A 17,989-nucleotide genomic window follows, 5' to 3' on the forward strand; every position below is an offset into this window, starting at 1 on the left:
TACCAAAAATTCAGGTAAATTCACTCTTCCGCGATCGGCGGGGGGGAAGCCCACAGTTGCTGCTTTGTGAGCGACACGCACCAAAATCTAGCCTCCGGCGTGGATCTGTGCCCCTCGCTCGCCGTGCGCGACATGTTTCCGTAGTTGCCCTCCCCGTTAGGACACTGCCCTGTGCTTGTGCGCACCGGCTGCTCTCGGCGAGTACCACATTTGTCTCGTGAAAGGGTAGAAAGGCGTCTGGGGGTCGGCGTGGCCGAGGCCTTGGTTGGGTACAGCGTGACGCGGGCTCCCTTTCCAGGAAACCTGCGGAGAGGAAAAGGAGAAGTCCAGAGCGAACTTTTTGTCACGGCTCGGTGTGGGGGGAGCGCCGCCACCGCCGCACCCCCAGGGCTGCCAGGCAGGAGAGGGCCAGGGAGGCGCCGGGCAACGATGCTCCCGTTGTTCTGGCTGGACAGCCCTGCCAGCAAAGGCTGGAGGCGAGGAAGGCTGGCCAGCCCCTGGGGCAGGCGCGCTTGGCCCCGCGCCCCCCGGGGGCAGCACTGGGAGCGGCGGCCTGGCGGGGGCCGACGCTGGGAGCTGTCCGCTGCCGGGAGCCGGGCGGGCAGGGCTGCTCCGAGCCGCTGCCGAGGCGGAGGGCGGGCCCCGTCCGCGGCGCCTTTAAAGGCGGAGGGAGGACGAGCCGCGCCGAGCCGCAGGCAGCGGGGCCGTCGCGCCGGCTCGCGGGGACATGGCCGGAGCCCCGCGCGCAGGTGAGCCCGGCCCGGGGCAAACTTTTGCTTCCTTTTCGCCCCCAGCCCCGCGCCGCAGGCTGGCGCCCCGGGGCTGGCGCGGGGGGTGCGGGGATGCTCCGGGCAGCTGCAGTGCGGTGCGGTGCGGGGCGCACGTGCCGCGCGCGGGGGCCGGGCCGGCGGCGCCTCAGGGGTAACGGCTCGCGGCCGCGCCCGCCGCGCGCCCGGCCTGGGCCCCGCCACAGGGGCGCTGGGCTTTGCTCTGTGGCAGCGGGGCGATTTGGGGTGGCGGAGATGAGCGTGTGTGGGCTGAGGAGCGGAGGAAGTTTGCTGTTGAGGTTGGGAGAGAGGAGGAGTGTGTGTGTGTGTGTGTGTGTGTGTGTGTGTGTGGAAGGGGCTACGTTTCTGGAGGAGGGCCTGACCCCCACCCCCACCCCTGGATTCGTCACGGGGTGGGCAGGAGACGGCTGCCCCCACCTCGCCTGTTGGTTTTCTAGAGGATGGCCCATTGTCTGGTCCTCCGTGCGGTGTAGGTATGAAACCTGACGCTTTTATGTCCTCTGTTTTTCACCGGTTGGTGTGCTCCCCGCTCACCACCGCCGCACCCCTGCCACCGACCCCGCCACGGGCACCCGTGGGTGCTGTCTGTGGCCCCCTGGCCTCGGGAGGCACGCGGTGTTCGTGGCGGTGGGGACAGTTGCGCTAAATGCAGCTGTCCCTTGTGCACCTCTGTCCTCTGCTCTTGAGGTACCTGGACGGCCACCTTACTTCCAAGCGACACCGCTGCATTATCACCCAAAACACAGGGAGGTGGTTTGGCTTTGCTCATTTTTTTTTTTTTTTTTAATTTTCTAAGGGAGATTAGTGGCCACCCTGAAACATGGTGCCCTTGAAAGAGGGAGCATTAATCATTAAACAAACTGACTTTTCAAATGTCCAAGAAGAACAGAGAGGGTTTAACAAGAAATCCCATTGACCTTCAGGACATGGTTGGCATCTTCCTCCCCCCCCCACTTTGGATATATCAATCAGAAAATTGATTTTGCTTTCTCTGGTGTTTGGGCTGCAGAGATTGCTTCTTATTTAAACACAGTTGTTTGCCTGGGACTATAAAGGGCTATAAATAGAGGTCATGGTTGATTTAAAAAAAAGAAAAGAAAAAAGTTTATGAAACTATCAAAATATAATGTTTTATGTCAAAACTATGCTGGTGCTCCCTCTTAAAGGCCATGTTAAGATATGAGTAACTGGTCCACAAGAGGGTTCCCAGCGCTATCTGGGTCAGGAGTAATGGAGATGAGCTGTGGTCTACAGTCACATCTTCCCGAGCCAGTCCCCATGCCTCAGGATTACACAAATGTGCATCTGATTTACTTGTACCTGTACACTAATTGGCGCGTGCTGATGTGAAGCCATGTGCTAGATCCGTGACTGATTGCAAATGTAAGGGAAGTGATGTTTTCAAGGCCATTTCCAGCTTCTAGCAGGTTGTGGGTTTCTTTCTGTTCACTCCTGAATTGAATCAGGATATCAAATTACTAGCATGGTTGTGATGGAGGGGAATGGGTTTGGCATGGGGCTGTTTGGTCTGTTGGTTGTCCCAGGAAGGGGTGTTGTGGTTGGGAGCCAGGTCTTGGTGGGATCTGATGTGGCTGGAATAAGGCGTCCATTCCACAAATGCTTGAGCATGTCCCTCCACTGAGGAACCATCTACAAGAGTTTGCAGGATTTCAGCCTGTGTAGCAAATAAAATAGCAGTGGTTGCAGAGTCCTATCTGGCATTTTCAAATGTGTGTGTGTGGGGGAGCAGTGATATCTCTTCTTTCCTTCCACCATGTTGCAGTGACTCAAAAATGACGTTTCCTACCAAGAAAGCAAAGTCTGTATTGTAGAAGGTGGGTAATTCAGACACGGTGCAGACGGACCACCTATGGCCACAGCAGAGAAAGGTTAGAAGATATTCATATCTTTCCTAGTTTGGGGTCGGGGGTGGGAGTTGAGTTGGAGGAGATGGTGGTGCTGGCTGAGAAGATGGTGAGATTTAATTTCTGCTGTGGGGGAGTCAGTGTCTGAGGCATCAAGAAGCAGATCTAGGAGACATGGCATGTTTTAAAGACAGCTTGGGAAATCTCAGTTCCAGATTTATAGCCAGAGCAACCCTTTCCAAGCGAGTCGGTAATGCCATGGGGTACAACAGCAGTGATGTCACTTGTAGCTTAAAATAGTAGCTTGAAGGCACGTGTGGCTGTGTGGGATTTTTTTTTTTCTTTTTTACTTCATTTCTTATGTTCATTCAGGAAGGGTATGCCTGTCTCTCTGCACCATCTGCTGCAGAGCTGTCAGTTGAAGAAAGCCTGCTAGGTAACCAGGGACATGTCATTGTTGAAATGCTGTTATAGGGAAAACATTGGGTCAGTGAGAAAAGGCTGAGACTGGTGATGAGGGAGAGATGGATGTCACGTGTATTCAACCATACATGGTATCTGTGGCCACCCTCTGTCCGAAGCCTTCTGGCCAACTTCGGTAAGCTCTCTGATTTTTCTTGAATTCTTTCTTGGCTTCAGCTGCTCTGTTTTTCCCCAGTTCTGCTCCTCAGTCTGTAGGCTTCCTTCAGATCCTACTGCTCGTCCTCCCTCAATTTGAACTCCCAGTCTAGTACCTGTCAAGGTTGGGTTTTGATGGTTTGGTTCCTTCCTTCTCTTCCCCTCTCTCCTTCTCTGCTCCCATAGTTTCAACTGCTGCTTCAGTCCGGATGGTCTGAAATCTGCTTGTCTTCTCCCATGCCTCCTCTTCTGTCTGGAATTGCACCCCAGATGTTCCCTGATGTCTTCAATTGGTGTGCCATTGCTATTTTGGTTCCAGTCTTTCCAGAACAAGTCTTATTTTTTTCCATAAATCTTCCCCCATGGCCTCCGTCTTTCATCCCTGCCAATTCTGCTACTTTTTAGTTTCCTAGGTGTCACGATTCTTGTCTCCTCTTCTTTTGCCCTCCAGTGCTGGATTCTGTCATGCCTCAATATTGCCCAAACTGACATTCTGTCTCCACAGCATTGCTTGTCTGGCTGTCTGCATTATTGCACCTTGCTTTCCAGGCCTCCCTTTGTGCCCCGGTTCAACGTTATGATCCTGTTCTGCTCCTGTGACTGCATCGCATCCTTCTCTTCTCACCTTGTTGGTTCTGTGAGTCGCTGTGTAATATTCAGTTCCTTGTCCTAATTTTTAAGCCCCTACGTTAAATCGCCCCCACATAGGTATCCAGTATCATTTCTTCCTCTTTAGTTATTCAAGCTTGCTATGCTGCTGCATTGTCTCTTCAGCGTGCTCTTGGCTTTTTGCTGCTCCTGCCTCCTTCAATGGTAGGAGGAATGTCGTCCCATTTCTTGGCTAGCAAGATCCCCTTCCTCATTGCCTCTTTCTTGTTGCTACTTTATAAGTTTCTCAATATTTTTTCACCCTTCTTTGGAACCACCAGTGTCTGACTTGGTGCCAGTTCTCCAATCCACTACATGAGGATGTACCTCTTGATGGAAGTAGGGCTCAGCGTGGGTTTAGCACCTGGCTTCTATGCAGTGTGTTTCTGTATCAGGACCTTGGATTGCATGGGCAGGGAGCCTATGCTGACTAACGTCAGCTGAGGTCTGGCTATAGGAGGGGTTCCTCGATCAGTACAAGGTCTAGCACATGCGGTTCCTAGCCCATGATTTGGACCCCTACGCACTACCCCAGTAATGGTGTGTTCCTGTCCATCTTAAAGGGATCACTCTGTTTTATAAAAGCCTGTACACAATGAAACTGCTACCTCCTTTAGTTGTAGTCCTAGTGTCCTGTGGAGGCAAATTCCATTTTTATCACTTTTTTTTTTTATGTGGCCCTCAAAGCATACAAGGATATTTATTGCACAAAGCCCGGAGAGGAAAAAATGCATGAGTAGGTGGCTGGAGGACAATTTATAGACCTTGCCCATCCCTTCCTACATGATGCAGAACAGTCGTATCTTACAGAACTTGATTGCAATAAGTGCGGTGTACCCTGTTCTAGTTTGTGACATATGTTAAGAAAGAAGTCTGTTGTGGCAGACGGTTAGCAGAGTGACTAGAGTTCAAATGGCAAAATATCATTTGTAATCTGGTTGGCACAGGGCCCAGCACAGCAAACAAAGAAATGGTCCTGGCCCCAGAGAGCTTACACGGCAAGTATACAACGTGCAGCAGTGGCCGCGTATGGACAAGATGGGTGGAGTACAAGGACACAGGGTGACGTGGGGCAGAACGTTGTGTGAAGCCAAAAAACCTGACTGCAGTATTTGCACATTTTTTTTCCTCTCAATAACCTGCTTCAATATGTGATCTCTGTGTCCCAGCATCCTGCCTGCTAAATTCTTTGTACAAGATATGGTATAGAAGGAAGATCTCATTTACTTGACTTCATTTTGTAAGGGAGGGATTGGGAGGAAAACAATGAAGTCATTTTGCAGATGTTCATGGGGAGCTCCTTCCCCCTGTGGTGGCATGGAAGAAATGATGAAGGTGCTAGTTCAGAAAAATGTAACAGGATGGGTCCTGAAGAGCTAACAAGGAACAGCTAGTAGAAAGGGGTTGATCCATGGACGATTTTTTTTCCTTCTTTTTGTCTGTTGAGTACTCATTAAGTATTATTCCATGACTGACAGTCATTTGCCCATAATTTGGCGTTGTCAATAATTGCAGTTTTAAGAAACAAGAATCTTTATAGACGAATGCAAAGAGATTTTGCAGTTGTGTGGTTGAAACATATATGACTTGCCTCATTATGAACCTCAGTGAGATTAATCCAGATTTTAACTCTGGGATTCTAATCTCTTGTCTCCAGCTCCAACCAACAGAACTGGCTTTTCTTTTTTACTATCAGGAAAAGCCTCCATCATTTTATCCATGTGTTGATTCATGCATTTAAAACTATCATCATCGTGACTTGATGCAACTTTTATGCTCAGAGAAAAGTCCTCTCTCCAAAGCTCAAACCTTCCACTACTAATGAGCCAAGCCCCCAACTTGGGCTGTACCTCTTCAAGGGGGCAAGCAAATTTTAGTCTTTGTTCCCATTGAATCTTTGGCCCTTCTCTGCAGGGGCTGCCACCAAGACAACCAACTATGCCTACTTTTTGCAACCTGGGTACTTGACTATTGGAAATGAAATTTAAGCCATTTGTTTTTCTTTCCTAAGTCTAGAAGCCTGGGATGGAGTCATTACTAGTAGATGACCCTCCTTTCCCCCCTGATGAGAAGCAGAAGATGGAACCAAATCTGTTGTTCACAAGGTTAATTTTCTCTCATGCATGCTGTGTATTGGGTGCAGCTGCTCTCTGCTTCCTGCTGCTCTTTCCAAGTCCATCCTTCTCCTACTGGCCTCCGGTACAAGATTCCAGTGGCTTCAAGCATGCCTTGTTCTGTCCCCCTGAAGGATCGCACCCATCATAGCGATGCTTTGATCTGTAGCACAGCAGAGCAGAAAGCATTGCTGTTGGAACTGTTTTTCCTTTAGGCGGGTGGGCTGAAATTTCAGGTGCTCAGCCCCCAGTGCTGTGGCCAGGCTTTCGGTGCTCCCACTAAGGCACTGAACGAGGGACTGGATTCGCAGAACCTCTTGTCATTCACTGTGATGGTCATGCCCAGATTGTCAAAAAGAGCTCCGCATTTCACATGCTGAGTATTTATTGGAAACATTGCTGCTTTATTTTGGTGCCTATTTGGAGGCTGAGCTTTTCAGAAAATCTGGTATTGATATCTGTTCCCTCCTCTCCTCTTACTAATGTTACGTTGGTGGCACATGATTTAAATTTGATTCCTCCCTCTGAGATCGATGGATGCAACCAGCAGAAGGTCTGTGTCTCATTTAGTAAAGATGAGCTATGCCTTTGCCCTCCTATGTGTGCAGAGCACCTCAGCTGATTGACTGCTTAGCTGCAAACAGCTAAATCCAAATGTCTTTGAGGCGTATGACACCTCAAGGATTTTATTTTTTTCCCCTGCCACAAACTGAAACCATCATTCAGTACATTTTATAATTAGTTCCCTAGTGCTTTTCAAAGTGTAGTAGATCTTCTTTAATCCGTTAAAAGGCAAAGCTGGCCATAAAATATTAAGAAGTATGCCCCATCTCATCAACGTACTCTATGGTAGATGACGCTTACCTGCTGCTAGTCCGAACGCATGCTGGAACATTTAGGGCCTTCTGAAGTGACGTGCCTGAGCATTGCATATAAGAAAATGCATGCATTTCTGTTTTAGCTAACTGTATTGCTTTCCTTGTAGCACAAATCAGGTCCAAATGTTGGATACTCCAATGAATAATGCATCCTAACCCTTTATGTATGTGTAGTGCAGTCTTTGTGGGATGTGGCCTTGTGGCTCAGACACGTGCCTCAGACTTGGAAGATTTGGAGTCCCTTCCTATCTCTGCTATAAATGTACTCTGTAACCCTGGGCAAATCTCTCAGATTCCTGTCCTTCAGGGGCTGCTTTGTTAACAGCACTGTAGTGCTGCATATGGGTCTGTCTGCTTGGAGCTCTGTGCCTCAGTTTCCCCATGTGTAAGACTGGAGAGAATATCCTCTTCCTTAATCTTGTCTAAGCTCCTGGGTGCAGGGAATGTCTCATACTCTGGGTTTGTACAGTGCCTAAACAGATGGGACCTTGATTTTCAATTGAGGCATTTGGGCTCCACTGTAAGCCAAATGCTTAAATAATCATAGTAATTTAAAACACATCTTCAGTTTTAAAGTTTGCCAAGGTAAAAATAAAAAGCCACTAGAAAATAACAGTACATAATTTTGTGCTCCTGTGAGACTTAGCAGCATAGTCACTAAGTAACACCGTGCAGGCAGCTCGGTTAGATAACTTAATGGATAGGCAGGAAAGCAGCTGAAACCATCAGAATAGAAATAAGTATTACGCAGCAGCCTTTGAAGGCAACTGCAAAGGTCACTTCTTCTACCTAGGATCTCTTTCTGAAAGGATAAGTGACTTGCTAGGCTTTCATTTTTATACAGGGAGAAAACACCCCCCACTGAAATCAAAATGATCATAGTTTTAAAACTGAAATTATGACAAGCAGAAAGACTTTAATCTGTGCAATGGGGTCCATTTTCAATTAATTTCTACTGAGATTAATTCATGCTTTCAATAATTTACTATGGGAGAGTTTTCAGTAGCTCTAGGAACATTGTGTGCCATTTTATCTGTTATCTAGCTTGGAGCAGAAGTGGTGAGCATCAGTGCATCTCTTATCCTTTCTCTGTGACATCTGCATATATGTGTGTGTGTGTGTGTGTATGTGTGTATATATATATATATAATATGATTTCAGTTTTGCCAACACTTGCTACCAAGGATAGGGTTTAGCTTTACCTCATTAGGGCCTGATTCAGTGCCCACTGAAAGTCGGTGGGAGTCTCTCCACTGACTTCAGTTTTTATCAGGCAAAACCTGCAGGTAATTCCTTTATGTCCACTAAGGAATGCCAGTTTTACCTTCAGTTTTTCTAATTAATTCCCAGGGCAAGCGCAGGGTATGGAACCATCCCCAGTCTTGCACGCCTTGTAGCCATGTGCACTGTCAGCTCCAATCCTGCTGCTAAAGCATTGTGGTAACAAAGGACCATGCATGGGTATTTTGTTGTTTCTGATGGAGTTAATGTCCATGAAGCTTTTTCTGTTGCAGAAGCTGAGTCTGAAATGTGCAACATGCTTAAGGTCCCACAATGGCTTGATAGCGGAGTGGGGTAGAGCAGGGGTTTTCAACTGGGGTTATGCATACTCCTGGGGGTACTTGGGATGGCTTTAGGGGATACTTGGCAGCAGGTGCCACCATCGGCACTTCTGCTGCCGCTGTGCCGTTGTCACTTCCACCACAGTCGCTGATTGGCCACTGGAGAACCCCTCCCCTCCCCACTTGTCTGGCTGCCGGGGGATTCCTGCCTTTTCAACCGTTTGCCAGGGGTACATCAACCCAAAAAGGTTGAATACCCCCCCATCTTTCAGCTCATACTGTCTTCTTGATTGGTTTTATTTTCATTGAACTATGTAAACTGATGGTTTATTTTATGGAGCGCTCCAGAGGCAAACTATAATTGGAGCTAAGTCATTCACACCTTGCGTATGCAAACGAGCCAGCGCATGTGACAGTGCCATATATCTCTTAAAGAGAAATTAGAAGATTTATATCTGGTTCTTTTATATTTGCTTAATCTGTTTTATTACACTGAGTGACTGACAGTAGACACTTGTTTAAGACCTATCCAAATATCCCCTAATAACCTGCTGCAATACAAAATAACGCCCCCCCCGACCACACACCAGCCAATGGGTGCTTTATACATGTGCTCCCAGGAGGCCGGGGGAAGGAAGAAGCACTTTAATTAGAACAATTCCAAGAGCCACTCTAATTAAAGCACCCAGAATGTCATGTATATCACTGTCCCTGTGCTGAAAAATGTAGCGGGGGTGAACTAAAGCTCGTCAAACAAGCTGTAGTTAAAGTGCCCCCACCACCATTTTTCAGCACGGGGTTGCTGATGCACATGACGCTGGAGTCTGTTGGAGCGTGGTAATTACCACTCTCCAGAAAACTCAGTGAATCAAGTTTGCTCTGACGCGTTGTAATTACAGCGCATCGGAGCAGCCTCAATGTACGTGCATAGGCGCCCAATGATATTGCCGTAAGGAAATGTGAGGGGTAAGGATGTCTTAACACACTTAGTCGTGCATTTTTAAGTTATGTTTTGGCTTCTAAATTGGAGGTGGTGGGTGACTAAGAGAAGGAATACTTAGGAGGGAAACTGAGTGAGGTTCAACAAAGCTTAGGGTGAGAACAGCCGGTAAAGAGTAATATCCAGTTTTTCAGTGACAGACCTCAAAGCACTTTACTTGGCCTCCCTTGTATTCTTCCCTCCTCCCTCCCGTTTTATTCATGGGGAACTGGAGACACGGGAACATTTTATAAGTGTCTTGCCCATCTAATAGGCCAGAGGTTCTCAAACTGTAGTCTGCGGACCACCACTGGTCCACAAGCTCCATTCAGGTAGTCCGCAGAAAGGTTGCAGAATGATCGAGGATATCTGTACTTGTAAGGTAAGGCTAATGATATTAAAATATGAGTTGTGTGATTTGATTTGTAGAACAGAAAACAGTTTATTAAGTTGCCGAGACCCTCAGCAATTTTCAAGGGGCCCGCGAAAAAAGAAGTTTGAGAACCGCTATAATAGGCCAGTGGCAAAGTCATGAAGAGAATCCAGGTGTCCTGGGTTTTGGCTGTTGCTACATTTACCAGCCCACCTGACCTCTTCTCTTCTTGTTCCACAGGATGTGTATGATTGTGCACAAGTCTGATACCACCTCAAGTGTATTCTATTTTAAAAGCAAGCTGCTGCCATATCTCTCCTTAGATTATTCAAGTTCAAAAGTAACAGCTTACTTGGGGGGGGGGAGGAGAATGAATTGTGTTACCTGAATTAATCTGCATAATAAATGACATTTCCTGCATAACAAGTAACTTATTAAAACCATGTTTCTGAATATCTTTGTCAAGGAAGTATAGTTCCTGAATAACAATCGTATGCAATAGTCAATTTAAAGTGTGTAAGCTTTGGGGTATTTGTCTGTGGGTGTGAGCTTTCATTGGGGGGCCTGTAAATTGGGGGGACATCAGCTTAGTGAGTGTGATAAAAAAGGAGCATTGCAAGGCGCACTGTTTCTTGCTGGGAGGTGCCAATTTATTTATTTGGATGAACTTCAATAGACAGGCTTTGGCCATTGGCATTCAACCTGAGAAACTTGTTTAATCTAACTTGAGCGGAAGAGCTCGGGCTCTTGAGGTTTTTCACAGCCTCGTACCCTTAGGTTTCTTTCCCTCCCATCCTTCTGTCTGTCTTTTCTTCCCATGGGTCCCTGTTCCCTTAGTTCAGAGCAGTTTGCTGGCAGGGCTGCCTCCGTCTCTCAATTTTTCTCTCTTTCTCTTTTAAAAACACCATGTTTTCAAGCACAATTGTGAAATCAAATGTATGCACGCACAACTTTCATGCTGCACGATTTCTATTAAATACCAATTATTTTAACAGCTTGTGAAACAAACTTGATGGACAGCTTGGGAAGGCTTCTTTGTAGTTTGCAGGACTGGCTTCAACTAGAGACACCACACCGACTTGATCTGCTAAATAGGCTGCAGTTTTCCTGGGTTTTCAGTGAAGTCTGTTTGCCTGCAGAACAGCAGAATGTGGCCTCTTTGTTTATGGAGGGGTGGGGAATGGAAATTTGGTCTTCCAGTCCAATCTTTGGCTTCTTTTTGGAGATTGTGTCCTTGTTGCCAAGAAGGCTAACAGCATACTGGGCTGCATCGGTAGGTGTGTTGCCAGTAGGTCCAGGGACGTGATTCTTTCCATCTGTTCAGCACTAGTGAGGCCCCATCTGCAGTCCTGTGTCCAGTTTTGGGCCCCCACTACAGAAAGGATGTGGACAATTTGGAGAGAGTCCAGTGGAGGGCAACAAAAATGTTTCACAGGCTGGGGGACATGAATTGTGAGGAGAGGCTGAGGGAACTGGACTTACTTAGTCTGCAGGGGATTTAATGGCAGCAAGAGGAAGGGGCTGGACTGTTCTCCAGCTGACAGAATAAGGAGCAATGGTCTCAAGTCACAGCAAGGGAAGTTTAGGTTGGATATTCGGAAAAACTTTCTCACTAGGAGGATGGTAAAGCACTGGAAGGCATTACCTAGAGATGTGGTGGAAGCTCCATCCTTGGAGGTTTTTAAGGCCTGGCTTGACAGAGCCTTGGCTGGGATGATCTAGTTGGGGATGGTCCTGCTTCGAGCAGGTGTTGGACTAGGACTAGATGACCTCCCGAGGTCCCTTCCAACCCTCATTTTCTATGAATCCATGACTGTCAGTGAGGTCTGTAACAGTGGCTGTCACTTTTTTTTTTTTCCCTTTCCCCTCCCTTTTCCCCTGTCAGAGGGGTTGGGGCTGGTGATATGCCCTAATGCCCATACAAAGCTCTCATTGCTCACATTCCCTACTGATATTTGAGTCTCATCATGGAGGTTTCTTTCCAATTTCTAAACAGTTTGGTCATGATGGGAATTCATGTGACATCAGCTGAGTTGTGTCCAGTCACATCAGGCCTGATTTGCCCTTGGGCGAGCAGGAGTTCATTAGCTGTTTCACCACAGCCCTGGGACCTGGATTTCTGCCGGCACTCCGGGCCATTCAGGGCTCTGAAGACACCTAGTGAGACTATAGCTGTCTTGTAACATAATGTGTCTTTTTTTAAAGAGCGAGATGGGGTCAAAAGTCAATGCACCTCCACCAGGGATAGTTCAGGGAATTCACCCCAATGCAGTATTTATATGGGAGTTAATTTGCAGTTTCCTTGACCCATGTCAAGCTATTTCATTACCAGCGGGTTCTGCGAAGTTGCAAAATAATGCAACCGGTGGTATATGCTACTCTGCGTTAGGGTCGTGGCTTCTGTGTAAGGTAAAGATTTCAGCTGTGCTGCTTATTTACATATCTTAATGCTAAGGAAATTAAAGTCCTAGTACAGGTAAATTGGTTAACGAGCTTATTATAAATATGAAATCTTGTTTTAACTGATTTTAACACTATTCTGAAGTGACTTTCTTTTTAATTACCAGCTTATATCATGAGAGCAGCCGTGAGGTGGTAAAGAGTAACATGATGAATTAGCACGCTTGGTAATTACTTTACGATTCCCAAGGGTACATGTTTTCATGGCAGTTGATTGTTACAGTGTTGTATCACTTCAGACGACACAAGAACAAATGAATTGGATTCCTTGTGCGATATACTGATTATTATACAGTTCCAGCCCTTGTGTTGTATACGCTGATCTTGTTTGACAAATGGCAAGAACGCAGTCAGGGGAAGGTCCCCTTCCTTCCTTGCTGCCTCTTCGTAATTTTGTTAAATATACAAAGGGGTGATCTTTTAATGATGTTGATCTCCAATCTTTTGCCACAGGAATATTTAAAAAATAGAATAATTGTTGTCTTTTCAGGAGCAGCATAAGCATTAGTGATTATACGGAAAAGAAAATTCCTTTTTCTTAGCTTTAATTAGCAGATACAGCATCCTTGTCAAGTCGCTATGTCTGATGTTGTGCAGCCTCTAATATGTAGGGCCAAATTCTGCTTTAACTCGGCTATATTCACTGAATTTGCACCAGGGTAAAGCTGACTCAGAATCTCAAAGGGAAAGATGAAGCCTTTAAGAATTAAGATTGAAGAACCTCTTCTAATATTTTTGGCTCAAACCACTCCTGTGTAGACCTTGCTTGTGTGAAATAATCTTTACTTATGTGGGTCGTGTTTCTTATTATTAGAAGCCCTAATTAAGCATTGGGACCCATTATGGTAGGCACGCTGTATAATAAGGGACTGATCTTGCCAGATCTCTCAATACACAAAGCAGAGAGGTGTTAGGAGAAGGGGAGTGCTGATATTTCAGTTTGGCAGATGAGAATTGAATCAAAAGGAATAAGACCCAAATCCACAGAGGTATTTAGGCACCATCGACATTTGTAAGAGCTGGGTACCTAAAAACCTCTGTGGAGTCTCAGATCAGACAAACATTTTTTCCATTGTAGTAGGGTAAATATAAATCTGTAACCAAGTGCTATCTCCAGAATTAAGCTACTGAATTTTTCTTTTGGACCATCCAGGGTCCAAAATGTTGATAACATTTAGAGGTATATTTAAGTGCTGGGAGGACGATATAATTGCAATATATATATATATTTTTAAAGTCTTCAGGATTCTCTTTTATTGTGCTCAGAAAGAGGAAAATAGTTGTTTCGCATGCGCCACGTTTAATCACTTATTCAGACACAAAGTTCTCGTGGAGAATATTATCCAGCATTTCCACAAAAGAAAGCCTGCTTTCCTATATTTGCGTGGCAATGGGAGTAGAACAACTGAAATGAAAAATGGCTTTACAGAGAGGAAAATAAGAGTGCACTTTGGAAAACAACACTTTGCCCAGGCAGCCCATAATGTCAGAAGCTCATAAATGTAATGAAATCCTAAAGAAGCAGGAGCCATGTGTTTTGGCTTTTTCAAAAATTTATTTTCTGCAGAGGATACTTGAATGTCATCTTTATCATAAGATGTTTGAAAGGGCAAAGAAGAGAACAAATAAAATGTTTGAACTGAGCCTTTTGTCCTCCTGCCAATCTGTAGAAAAGCAACATGAAGAAAATCTGACTTCAATATTTGCACAATTTTTCCCTTTCAGAAACCTACTTCAATATCTAGAAAGGGAGAATTTGTCCTTAAATTAGTCCTAGTATGATGAGTAGATTCTGTCTGAATGTTCAGTCTTTGAGCCAGGCATATATAGTTGCAGCAGTTCAATAAACCGATTCTCGGCAGAAATAAAATCTGTTAGACAATCCATATAAAGACTCTGATTTTATTCTTGCAGTTTGGCTTGCAGACTTTTTGTTCAATTTTTGGTTTTGCTTTTAACAAAGCCTCTGCTTTAGGGAATGTTGGGCTCCATTGCTTCTGAATCCACAAAGCTGAGGCTTTTTTCACCTTCTGATGTAGCCCTTAGAATTTATTTAATAACTTTTTTTCCTCCCCTTTGGTTGAAATGTCGTACTTTTCTTCAAATTGAAAAGTACATTATGGCCCTTCCAGTGTCCCAGTAAGACTATACAACCCTAGAGCATCCAGAAATGATGTTCCCTTATCTTAACTAAGAGCTGGAAGCTGAGCAGGTCTTCTACAACAAATTGGAAATAAACTAATATTGAGTACATACTGAGGCATGCTGCTTCTGATTAGTAAGAAAGTAAAGATACACTTATTTCTTTAAGTTTTATTTTGGTGTACACTGGGATTTCATAGACCCAAGTGATCAACTTTTTTCCATAGGTTTTGCTCACATTAATGAATGTTGTCAGTTTTTCCTCAAGAAATATGTTAATTTTTCAAGTCTCAAGTATTACTCATGCTTGATAGATGAGCTTTGGACCCTACTGAATTGGATAATTTAGAAATTGAAGTATTTGAATACATCCAGATAGGCAACAGGGCAGAGCTGATCAAAATTCTATCTAGCAAATGGCTTTTGCATTATAAGATAGATATTTATTGGCAACCCCCCCCAGAAAATGCATAACTGTAATTGCTATGGTAAAGACTTTTGGCTGTAGCAAAAAAAACAAACAAAAAAGTCAGTAAAATGTACATCTTTAGCGGTGCTGATCAGTCTTGTGTGATGGAGCAGTGCTTACTTCAACAGAGGCTTTAGCCTTAAAAGTTTTTAAATGAGTATTTAACTTGGCTCGGAGTGAGCTGGTTTTAAAAATCAAACCACTGCCATTTAATTACTAAAATATTTAATTACGAGATTTATAGAGAAGTAGGGCTAGAAGAGACCTCAGGAGGTCATCTGGTCCAGCCTCCTACTCTAGGCAGGATCATCCCTGACCAAACCATCTCAGTGAATTGTTTGTCTAATCTGCCCTTAAAAAGTTCCAAGGACGGACGTTGCCTCTCTGGGTAGCTTGTTCCTATGTTTAACCACTCATTTAGCAAGGAAGTTCTTCCGAATAACTTGTCTAAATCTCCCTTGCTGCAATTGAGGACCATTGCTTCTTGTCCTGTCCCCTGTGGGAATGGAGAATAGTCCATCTCCATCCTCCACATGACCACCCTTCATGTATTTGAAGACTGTCATCAAATCCTAGTTCTTTCAGCCTTCCCTTGTGACTCATGTTTCCCAGACCTCTAATCATTTTCAGCATTATTCACTGGACGCCAACTTGTCCCTGTCTTTCTGGAAGCGAGGAGCCAAACCATGAACACAGTGCTCCAGGTGAGGCCTTGCCAGTGCTGATCAGAGCAGGAGGAGCACTTCCCTTGACTTGCAAGTGGCACTCAATACAGCCCAGTTTGTTTTCTGCCATGCTGCAGTGTATCCACCCATTCCCCAGTCTGTTTTTGTGATGGAAAATGTAAGAACCGTAGCATTCTCTGTTCCAAGAAATAAATTGAGCTGAATGGGGAAAACATAGCCTTATAGATAGTCTTTTACAATGCCTCAAACTGTGTTATAAGCAGCGAGGCACCTGAAATTGCCTGTCCCCTTTGAAAACCTTAGAAAAACCTGAAATGATTGTTTGACTGTGAATCCAGAACGATGGGTACAACTGAATAAAGGGCTATAGGCGACCTTTCTTACACTTTTTGAAACCAAGAAGCACTTTAAAAGCTGCCGACTGGCATTTCCCAAAGCTGCATTACTTGTGATTTGTGAACTTCCTCATATTTAATATATTAATTATGTTCACAAATTCCCTGATTCAGCGTATTCCATCAGCATTAAAGCTTGTTGGCTTCAGGCTCCTTATTTCTGGAGGAAATTCAGTTTGAATGATAGTTTTATCTTCTTATGACTTGGCTTGTTATGATTAACCCCCCGCCAAAAAACAAACATTATGGGTTCATCTTAAATTACTGGCATTTTAGTACATTATTTGCCTCGCTGTCCAAAAGCTATTGGCTGGCTTTTTGTCATTTTTGGTTTTTGGGGGTGTTTTTTGTTTTTGTTTTTGTTTTTTAATAACAGGAAAAAAAAAGATAGCTCTCATCCTTGTATCTATTCCTCAGGGTTGCATTACACTTCCAGAGGTGCCTAAAACCCCCCAGCAATTCTGAATTTGTTTACTTCATTTAACTCCTAAGGGGCTATGATAGAAGACAGCACTTTTTAACTGAAACATATCGGTGCACAACAAGAAAAGACTGTGAAGTGGTGATGGAAACTAAATGCTTTCCATGATGTTTGAAGGGATATTGGGAATAAATTCACAAACTTACCCCAAGAATCTTCAGAGCTGTTTGGTGCTGAATGAATACAGTGCCATAAATAAACTAAATTGGGTGATCTAGAGACAATCTTGAAAAGTGTTTGATTTGTAATGGCATAGCGTCGCATCTGTTCACAGAAGCAACTCTGGCATCTTCATTTAAGATGCAAGTAAGGAAATAATTGGATCATAGCTTTCAGCAAAATCCAAATTAATCTAGGGAGTGCAAGAGGCATACATTAAACTTGTGTCACCGATCAAGAGTTTGAAGATAATGAAAGGAAACCAAACATTAACTCATCTCTGGGTGTTTTCTTTTCTTCCCCCAAACCCAAAAGGTCTGTCCCATTAACCTTATTGGATTGCCCTGTGTGAAGTCAAGCCCATGGAAGAATTAGCAATATCATTAACAACCTAAGTTACTAAAATGTAACTTGCATCAGAAACTTTTCAAACACTGAGTCAATTTTTAAAGGAATATATATTGACATGAAGTCCAAACAAAACAAAAAAATCCCTTAGAAAGTCCTAACAGTAGTTTGCAGGGCTACTCCATGTCTTTGAGTGCCCCCTCCCTCTCCCTTCTTGTTCTGCATTATGGGCTTGCACAAGTCCCTTCTCCTCCAAAAAGGTGTGCGAAAAGCCTGCACGAGCATTGGAAACTTGCTACAAAGAGCTGTCAAAAGTTAGGGGGAGGGGGAGGAGTTTTCTATTTGTCTTAAAATCTGTAAGTTCCTCATGGGGGGAAAAATAGTAAATATTTTTAAAAATGTCTGGACATCAGTGTGACTTTTAAGCTAACAGTGTCCACTGGAGATTAAACATTTCAAAGACATTTTCTTTTCCCCCCTCCCTTTAGGTAGTCCGATTTGCTGCTACTGCTAGTGCAGCCTGACAGCCACAAGTTGGAATCTAGTTTACTGAACAAGAGGAAGAAGTTGGGTGTAGGTTTTTTGATTGGCAGGTTTTGTTCTTCCAGAGACATGTAAAAGCTTGCGGTGAGGTTCCCTCCCTAAGTAACTTTAGATCAAGCATGCAAGAAATGGGAAACAGCTCAAGGGCCTGATTCAACAGAAAGTCTCCCCCCAGTTCTCAATAGTGCAGCTGCTCTCGGAAAGCTGATGGGAGCCGGACTTCCCTGGGTTCCTAAACCGTAGGATTTGACAGCGCAGACTCGGCGTGAAGGACCTGTCACTACTTGATTGAGAAATAGCCCCTGCTCTCATGTTGAGCGCTCTTTTATTTTTATGGCACTGTTCTGCTTCCTTTGACGTAAGTAGAGCATTTAGCTGTTGACTTAAATGGCATTGAGATGGAGAAGGGAAAGGGGGACATGAATGCACTTTTGTTTTCATCTGCCCCGATTTCTATTATTAAACCCTTCTCTTTGGGGAT

General features: G+C 44.8%; 1 protein-coding gene across 6 annotated transcripts in view; it reads left to right on the forward strand.

The window, feature by feature from the left end:
* The first annotated feature begins 475 nt into the window (after window positions 1–475).
* Window positions 476–17,989, forward strand: part of PITPNM3 (PITPNM family member 3) — a 334,273-nt gene continuing 316,759 nt past the window's right edge. For 2 of the 6 annotated variants that reach the window (XM_090025430.1, XM_090025433.1), the window contains exon 1: window positions 534–749. In XM_090025430.1, coding sequence (XP_089881556.1) covers window positions 728–749 — 22 coding nt within the window. In that variant the 5' untranslated portion in view covers window positions 534–727. Of the gene's footprint in view, window positions 750–1,146; window positions 1,262–2,616; window positions 2,678–17,989 lie in introns of those variants that run through there. The other 4 variants (XM_090025435.1, XM_090025432.1, XM_090025434.1 and 1 more) reach the window with 4 other exon arrangements.

This window comes from Crocodylus siamensis, chromosome 13 (assembly GCF_052110815.1).
Source record: "Crocodylus siamensis isolate JL-2025a chromosome 13, ASM5211081v1, whole genome shotgun sequence".
In the NCBI taxonomy this organism is placed as follows: Eukaryota; Metazoa; Chordata; order Crocodylia; family Crocodylidae; genus Crocodylus; species Crocodylus siamensis.